The following is an 8,791-nucleotide window of genomic DNA, read 5'->3' on the forward strand; positions in this document are numbered from 1 at the left end:
TGTAGTAAATATATTTGTTTTTAATTTTAAATATAATATTTCATTGTTTTTTTTTTGTAGATAACTGTAACCTTATTTCTTTATTATTATTAAAAAGAAACACTAATTTAATTCAGTTAAACCTTTGAAACTTATAATTAGTTTTATTCAAATAATACAAGACATTTATTATCTTTATAGAACACAGGTTAAAGTATCATTTATTCAATAGAAAATATTTCAAAGAAAATATTTTAGAACCATTATTTTTGTAAGTAATTTAAATAATAACTAGAAAGAAAGCTAACTTTGCGCAGCCAAAGTTTGTATACCCTTGTAGGTAATAATTAAAATATATCATAACTAAGCCAAAAATTAATTTCGATTCGGAAAGCAGTTTTGCGTTAGTTTTTATTAATTTAAAAAAACTGCATACCAAATTTAAAATTTTAAGAAATCAAAATTTTTTGCCATTTTTGCTAATTTTAATGATGTAACCCCTTATAAAATTTCACAAAAATGGCCAAAAAATCGATTTCTTCCTGACATATCTAGAAAGATTCCCCTGTTGATGCTGATCAAGAATATATATGGTTTATGGGGTCGGAAATGATTCCTTGACTTAGAAAAATATTATTTTGTATTATAAAATCGGATTTTTTATATTAAAAAACTTATTGATTTTATTTTTAAATTGAAAATATTATAACTCGGCCAAAGGAGCATTAATTTTAAATCGGAAAACTGTTCTGTGCAAGATATTCTAAAGTTAATAAATCTGCATACTTTATTTAAAAATTTTGAAAATTCAATTTTTTTATCAAAATCCAAAATTTTAATAATGTAGCCCCTTATAAAATTTTGCAAAAATGGCCAAAAAATCGATTTATTCCTGACATATCTAGAAAGATTCCCCTGTTGATGCTGATCAAGAATATATATACTTTATAGGGTCGGAAACGTCTCCTTCACTGCGTTGCAAACTTCTGACTGAAATTATAATACCCTGCAAGGGTATGAAAATCAAAAGTGAAAATAAAATCAGTATCCACAAATAGAGCATCTGAAAGTTGCCACTCATATGTGTAAACTCAACTATAAAGACCCATTTTTGCGGAGAATATTTGCTGGGCTAGAAGGGACATTACAACTCTAATGAATGACTGGGCCAGGCCATAGCCGACTGATTTTTATGTAAGCATTCACATTTGGAGGGGACCAAGACCAGCCCGAAGTCTCATACCAACCCAAACTCAATCCCAATCCCAATCCCCGGAGAAGCGCCCGTTTTTCCGAGATCTGTTTTTCCCTTACCGGCTTACTGTTAACTTTGCAGATTTCCCCGGCTGGCCTGGCTGACGGGCTGCATTCGCTCCAAATTGAATCCTGCGAGAATGCGCGAGACAAACATCTAAATTGTCAACGTAATGCGACAAAATATTGAAGTCAGCAGGTAAAGCCACCTGACACATCCTGGCCGGCTCCAGCTCCAGACCCATTCCCGATCTTGTCCCAGTGCGACTCAATCCTGTTGTGCGGGAACGGGAACTGCCAGGCACGAATTCAATTTCGCGTCCACAGATGCCATTCACCTTCGGCACGTACGACTATCAACGTCAACAAGTTACCAGCGGACGGAGGACGAAGGATTCAGGGTGACGGCGGTGGGCAAGGCACCGGGAAGATTGAAGTGTGCAGTGGGCGTGGCAAACTAAAGTGGAAAACAGCAGTCAGACAGTACAATTGCTTCCTTGACTGCATCTGAGAGACGAAGACTTGCCGAGACATCTTTGTTGCCCCGGCCAAGGCCCTCCCAGTGCTCCTGACATTTTATACTGAATTATTTATATAGTTTTCCTCTTTTTTTTCCCGCCTGCCCTTTTCCCTGCCCTCATTATTTTCCTTTGTCGTCGTCGTAGACTTTTCCGTTTTTATTGCCCTGCCTTGAAGGTGACGAGTCAACAAGCCTGAAATTCAAGCCAGATCGGTTTCCGGTCCGCCTGCCTTCGAGCATCCCATTCCCATCCTCAGTAATTAAATGCGTATATCCGACCTTCTAACCATATTTGATTACCTCGGAGATTACATTTGGAGCATGGCAAGGGATCTGCCAAAATTAAATATGACTGGGAAATATTTTCAATTTGTGGTCACGGAAAAAGTTTCGCTCGCCAAGACGCCTCGCTCCGTACATACATATACATTTTGTTACTTCTTCGGTTTACCCGTGGGAAATTTGCTAACAGAAAATAAAAGTTTCTGGTCAAGTGAGTGCAAAAGTTTTAAGTGACGCACTTTTTCACCCCACTCACCAGGACCACCACCGGGCTCCTGCCTGGGCGAGTTGGGAGATTACTTTTGTCGTTCGAATTTGGCAGAGTGGAATTTTATTAGGCTTGACTTATGGGCCATGTGTACGCTTATAGTACATGTGTCCCCAACAAATTCGAGTGGTTCTTGATTAAATTCTTCATCTGGGAGATGGAGCTGAAAATGGAGCTGAAGCTGGACGAGAGTATAAAGCTGTGAAGTTATTGCGTATGGGATTGGGTTGTATATGGATATGTCAGTCGGGTATATAAAGTAAAAGCTAATTTTTAATTTAGAAAAAAATCTGTATACTATATAGTATATTATTTACTTTTTATTTATAAACAGAAATCTAATTGTAAGATTTATTTATTTATTTTTAAAACTAAAAGTTTTGGTTTTGTTTGTAGCAACAAATTTCTAAGTTACCTTGACTGACACACCCAAGACGATTGCATCCACAAATGTAAATTCACTTTCAAAGTAAATCAAGATCTGCAATATTTTTTCTAGGTTTGGAATATGCGTCTCGTCTCTCTGGTCTGCCAGATAGATCTACGAGTTTTGTGGCCAAGTGGCAAGTCGACGAGAAGATTCCGAGCCATAAACAAATTCGTAATTGCCTTGTAATGCCTTGTGTTGACAGGACTCGACAACTAGATAAGGTCCTAAGCTCAACCAGATGAGAGGACAGGACAGTGGGAGCGGGGGAGCAGGATGGAATGCTGAAATTAGCATAAAACTTCAATTTCGCTTTCGCACACTGCGACCAATGCAGAAAGAGCATGACAAAAAGAGGGGGAAACCATATTTTCCAACGAACCAACAAATCGCAATAGATTGCCAACCATAAAACAGGGGCCTGAATAATGCGAAAGGGGGCGGCACAAACACACACATGGCCCACTATGGAAACTCTCCTGCATTAATTAGTAATTTATTCCAACTTTTGGGGCTTGGACTCACAATGGATTCTGTAAGTATGGACAATCGAGCCTCGTATACGGAGTGTAAATGAACTTTTGTTCATTTGACTAATTTCATTTTGAAAGTTCCCTGTCTGTTCAAATTTTATGAATATTTAAAAACTTCCCTAATTCCCCCCTTTACTATGACCAAAAAATGATTCGCTGCCTTGGGCTGTGTGTGAAGACAAAGCCGCCTTCAAATTGAAAATTCATCAAAAAAGTTGAACAGTTTGTAAAGTGGATAAAATATTCATGCATGCAAGTTTCTATTAGTCCAAAAAGTTGGATTGGCTAATAATTCACTAAATTTTACTCATCACGAAACTGAAAACTTAAATGGTGATTGCATAACCGTCTTGAAGGGAGCTTGACTGTTTGGTATTGAATCTTTGAGAGTTTTAAAAATATATATACATACGTACACAATGAGTTAAATATTTCACATCTGTATATGATAAACATATTCAAGAACTACTACGAATAACTCTTAATAAAATGAAATACCTATTAAATATGAGAAAACTATTCTTAGTGTTCGAAATTATTTCTTATGTACGTTCCCTGATATAAGGCTATAAGACCACTTCCCATTACTAATTAGTGTGGAACAAGTCTTACCAAAATCTTGTAAAAATTATATTTGAAAAAATTATGTACACAGCCGTAGTGCTAATCCAGTCGGCTCATAAATATTTATAAGCGACTGTTGCAGTTGTTATATGCTAATTCGGGGCCAGAAGTGGCGGCACAGTTACATCTTGAGCATCTGCCAGTGTGGTAAATATTATTTACATGGCTCGGCATTTGCATAGCTAACGACAAAAACTGCTCTCCGCCATCTGCGGATCTTACTACATAGTGTATATGTGTATATATCCTCCGCCTAACCCCGAGCAGTTCCAACACCAGTTTACACAAATTAATGCGAACTCGCACGTGTTAATTCAAGGATGTGCGGCTGTTTTATCCCGTTGCCTGGTATTTGGCATGAATTTGCATATTAGAAAAAGTTTTCTGCTTGTGAAATGTCAGTTTAATATGCGTGAAGTAGTTTTGCCCACCACCGCCCCCTTACATCCTTCATCCTTCCCCATCCTCTTTCCCTTGTAAAATGCGCTTAAGAAAGCGAAGATAAAACTTTGCGCAATCTAACTTTTAGCTCCAGCCCCCCCGCAGCAGCCCTGCTCAGCACCGAGAGCCGACCCATTCCCAAGTCGTGGGCGGCATAAATAATTAGGGTTATACTCTCCAGCTACACACACTTATGGTGGGAAGCTGTGACAAAGATAGACAGTTCTTGGGTTGTGTGTGTGTTTGCTTCATAATTAAATCATCGAACATTTAAATAGTTCTATTAGGGGCTGCAAACTTTCCCCAAAGGGGGAGGTGGATGATGGGATGTGGGTGATGTGGAAGTTAAATTTGTATTTTATAGAAAATAAAGATAGCCTGCAATATTATAGCCATGAAATATTTATTTATAAATATAAATAAATACATACCATTATTAAAAGACATTGTTTTACAATTTCAAGAAGAAGAATTAATACATTTTATATATTTTTTTTGTGTGGTTCTTATAGTTGTCCATTAAAGTCGATTACATCTTTAAGATAATATATTTTAAAATTACTTTTAAAACCTTTAGAGATACTTAACCCGAATGACCACCTGCGCTCCTCTCAGCAAACATAAACTGTATAAGGATGACCAGATAAGTGACTACAGCTGCAAACATCTAAATTAACTCTATAATTAATAATTTTAAAATCTGAAATAAATACATTTACTTACGCTGCTGAGAAGATGCAAATTGAGGCTGAAGAAATCCTTGGCGGTGACCACAAAGCGTTGATGCAGAGTCTGCAGGGAAAACTCGCTCACCAGCTCATTGTATCGCTTGCTGCCCTGAGGTTTCACCAACTTGGAAATAAGACAACCGATCTGGCGACCCTAAAGAAAAATGATTTCTATTAAACACAAATAAAAATAAGTACAAGGAAAATCTGCTCACAAGATTGTAGCTTTGCTGACTGTGCCAGCAAGCTGACGACATCTGCAGGGCCACATTGAAAATAAACCCCATTTTGACCAGAATGGCATTAACTCGACTCTTCGAAGTGGTTCGAACATCTACGAAGAGCCAGTAGGAATTGCACACAAAGTCAGCGAAAAAAACAATAATGATGATGAGCAGGCTAACACCAAAGCAGTCGTTAATCCGATCGTACAGATGGTGGAGTTCGTTATAGCGACGCTTCAGGGCTTCGATTCGATAGCTCTGCCGATCCAAGAAATCTGGTTGATATTTGCACTGAGGCCAACGGCTGGACAGTTCCCTGGCCAGGATTACCAGTTGAAGCTTGGCCAAACGAACTCGGATGTTCACCTCCATTACCTCTGAGATAAAGGACACAATCTGCAGCTGCAGAGCCAAGAAGCTGGGCAGAGTTTTCAGGTGATAAAGCCAGACGCGACGTTCAGAGTCAGGAATATTGGAGCACACCATATACTGAACTCCAAACATAGGCGCTAGCATCGCCAGGACCGTGAAGGCAACCCACGGATCTGAGGCCTGGAATATGGTCACTTCACCCGGCTGCTCCTCCTGACTGTTGCGAAAACCCTGGATGAATGTGCTGGCCACCAGGAAAGCGTGCGATGCCGTCTCGCACACCGTCAGCATATGTCGCAGCATGCAGTCCAGATCGCAGTCCGTCGTCTTAGCCACATGCACACTCCGCATCCAGATGAAAACGTACCAGGCTACCCAACCAATAAGACGAATCCACAGAATCGGACGTGGCAATCGACTGGGACTCAAAGAGAAGACCACCAGGACAAGGTGAAGCAACTTGAGGACAGCACGCGAGGTCACTTGTAATCTGGTCAGTGGAAACATGGCTACTGACAGGAACGAGGCCCAAGGAGTACTTAGCTTACTGCCAATTCATCATTGTCATTGTTAATTAGCTCTGATTCGGCAGACTCATGTATCGAGCGAGGTCAGGGACTGACTCTGATTGATTGTCCACTTAAGTCTTGGGGCTAAGCACCTCTTAAACAATAACTTTAACTTACATTTTCAGCGCCCGCGTCGCCGTGCCAAAATAAAGTGACAATCGGAGTTCCAAAATCAATGGCGGTGGCTCCATTGAAGATAAGGCTCAGTAGGTTCTGGTCCTGGCTCTTGTACAGGCCCGTGAGCATCCAGTAGGCGTTGGTCACGAACTCGAAGCTGGTCAGGAGGTGGAGTCCCAGCATGCCCCATCCATAGCAGTCGCTGAGCGCCTCGTAGCACTCAAAGATCCGTTCATAGGTGGTGCGAAGGGTCTGAAGCTGGCGGCACTCCAGCACTCCGTACGGCTGCCAGAGATCGTTGCCGGAGGCCAGCGATAGCAGGGAGCGTCGCAGTTGGAGAGATCGCTGGTTCAGATCCATGACGTGCTGCACCAGCTGAACGTAACGAAAGCGAAGCAGCCATGACAAGGGCAGGGAAATGAAGAAAACGGGCGATACCACACCCGAATCATTGATGGCTACTCTCACAAGATCGCAAATGAGCTGGGTACCTATCAAGGCCAGAAGGTATCCTGCCTGGCGGCGTCTTCCAAACATTCCCAGCCGCTGCAGCTGCAAATCTGACTGAAAGCGCAAATCCTCCAGCTGGGTGTGAGTCCTCTGCTTCAGCACACTCTCCAGGAGGAGCATTAGACCCAGAACGGAGTTGCCCATGAACAAGGCAGTGCCCACCACATTTCCGACACTCTCAATGGCTACCGATTTGAAGCTAAAACCGACGCTCAGCAAATAGGATATATAGACTATCCAAAAGCATCGAATTCCGAGTGACAGAATAAGCCAATATAGCTGGGAAGTCGGTGGCAGCGGTAGCAAGCCCATTAGCCAGAATGCTCCGGCCAGAAAACGACGGGTTAGACACTCCAAGGATTTCATATTGCAACTGATTGGAGCTACGTTTTGTGGCACTCTATTTAACCGCCCTTCAGTTGGAATATTCTGTCAAGTTATCAATCTTATGACTCAGCTAGTTGACTTCAGAATTTTGACTTTGACTTCAAGGGATAAAGAACAAAGGACAAGATGTCTTGTATTGTCTTTCTACTAATAAATTCAATTTTATTAAATTTACAACGAAATCTATGTTATCATTAATATTATTTATTATATTCCTTATTCACAGTGCTTCTTCACATATGCTGGTATTATCACCAATCAAAAACTGCAGATACGTAGTGGCATTGATGATGAGATAAACGAAGAAGTCAAAAACCAGATCCCGATCACAGATGGACCCCCTGTTCCAGATGAAGTTACGAATGGGAAATGAGTGTTGTTGCAGCAGGAAGCTCCGATACTGTGAGGGTATTACTACAAAGTTAATTAATCTAAAAAATAATAATTAGTTACAAACTCACCTTGCAGCTGATGAGTCTGGCAAACTGCTGCAGAATCAAATGATCGTCTTCTGAGTGAAGCAACTCAATAAGGAAGATCTTCTCACAGAGCTGAGCCTCAAAGTGCTTTAATCGATCACTGGCCATACCCATCAGCAGAACGGCAACGAGTGGATGCAGACAAGTTCCGACTTTGTTTAGGATTACCAAATAGGCTCGGGTAAATAAGGGTATCTCGGACATGGCGAATAAACAGTAAAAGGTAAAGGTGGCCTCGTGGGCCGTGTAATACAAGCTGACGAACAACATGGAGGAAACCCTTAGCCAAGCACTGGACACCCGGAAATGAATGCCTGCCATTTGGGTATAAATGTCGAATACGTCTATCACCTTGCGGTAGTAATCCGGGGTGGGAGAACCTCTATCCTTTACAAGTGCGATGTAGGACTCCAGGAAGGCCAGCAAGGTCCGCTGCCAGCCCAGAAAGAGCAACTGATACAACATGTAGGAGCAGTAAAATATCTCGAAAAGGATCACATTCACGGTATGATATCGAACGCCTATCATATTCTTTTCGTGTGGCCTATACTGAGCCAGAATGTGGTGTAGCGTCAGGACCATCTTCAGCAGAAAGAGCAGAACCAGCGAGTCGTCAGAGTAGAAGTGCTCATCCCCGAAATTCCTCCTCACAATGCGGTTTATATGAAGCACTCGGTTAACTATGGATACAACAAGGGCACTGTAGGCTGAGCTATGGCTGAGCCACAGCAACTGCAGGGTGGATATACTGGATATTACGATTATGGCCACCAAGTGTACCCAGTAGTAGGTATTGTTTTCAGTAAACTCGCTGGAGTCTCCGATTAGCAACAAGTACAACCAGCCAAAGCAAATCAAAACAAATGGAAACTCCAGCCAGAGCAGGCCCAGTTTGATGCACATAGCTATGGCTATCCATTGCCAAAATGTGCTATGTTTCCTTAGCCTTTCATCCTTTTGAACATACCGGAATGAGCCCAGATCGAGGAAACAGCAGGAGAAGTAAACGCAGAGCGAAGTGCCATGGATAAACCACCTATAGGCCTTCCTTTGGAAGTTGTATCGAGTGGCCGACAT

The 8,791-nt window shown here is 41.4% G+C and overlaps 3 protein-coding genes across 3 annotated transcripts; all 3 read right to left on the minus strand.

The window, feature by feature from the left end:
* Nucleotides 1-1,425: 1,425 nt before the first annotated feature.
* On the minus strand, nt 1,426-7,313 carry Gr23a (Gustatory receptor 23a). The gene is made up of 4 exons (XM_070283225.1): nt 6,339-7,313; nt 5,052-5,210; nt 1,608-1,690; nt 1,426-1,507 (listed from the first exon to the last, which is right to left on the minus strand). The coding sequence occupies exons 1-4, from the start codon at nt 7,212-7,214 to the stop codon at nt 1,426-1,428; spliced, it is 1,200 nt and encodes a 399-aa protein (XP_070139326.1). The 5' UTR covers nt 7,215-7,313.
* Nucleotides 5,266-6,159, minus strand: LOC138927935 (gustatory receptor 23a-like; the record flags this gene model as incomplete). The annotated part of the gene is made up of 1 exon (XM_070283443.1): nt 5,266-6,159. A coding segment is annotated over exon 1 (894 nt), but the record flags the coding sequence as incomplete, so codon positions are not given.
* Nucleotides 7,314-7,455: 142 nt separating the features above from the next.
* Nucleotides 7,456-8,791, minus strand: LOC108077324 (gustatory receptor-like 43a). The gene is made up of 2 exons (XM_017170612.1): nt 7,697-8,791; nt 7,456-7,635 (listed from the first exon to the last, which is right to left on the minus strand). The coding sequence occupies exons 1-2, from the start codon at nt 8,789-8,791 to the stop codon at nt 7,456-7,458; spliced, it is 1,275 nt and encodes a 424-aa protein (XP_017026101.1).

Source organism: Drosophila kikkawai, chromosome 2L (assembly GCF_030179895.1).
Source record: "Drosophila kikkawai strain 14028-0561.14 chromosome 2L, DkikHiC1v2, whole genome shotgun sequence".
NCBI classification, from domain to species: domain Eukaryota; kingdom Metazoa; phylum Arthropoda; class Insecta; order Diptera; family Drosophilidae; genus Drosophila; species Drosophila kikkawai.

Bases quoted from the DNA above. Each gene is read 5' to 3' on its own strand.
- Gr23a (XM_070283225.1), bottom strand. From the start codon at position 7,214: ATGAAATCCTTGGAGTGTCTAACCCGTCGTTTTCTGGCCGGAGCATTC. The intron at 5,211-6,338 runs GTAAGTTAAAGT...ATTTTTCTTTAG, and splicing joins GCGACGCGGGCGCTGAAAAT to GGTCGCCAGATCGGTTGTCT. The intron at 1,691-5,051 runs GTAAGTAAATGT...TTTCCACTTTAG, and splicing joins ATTTGCATCTTCTCAGCAGC to TTTGCCACGCCCACTGCACA.
- LOC108077324 (XM_017170612.1), bottom strand. From the start codon at position 8,791: ATGTCGGCCACTCGATACAACTTCCAAAGGAAGGCCTATAGGTGGTTT. The intron at 7,636-7,696 runs GTGAGTTTGTAA...ATACCCTCACAG, and splicing joins CCAGACTCATCAGCTGCAAG to TATCGGAGCTTCCTGCTGCA.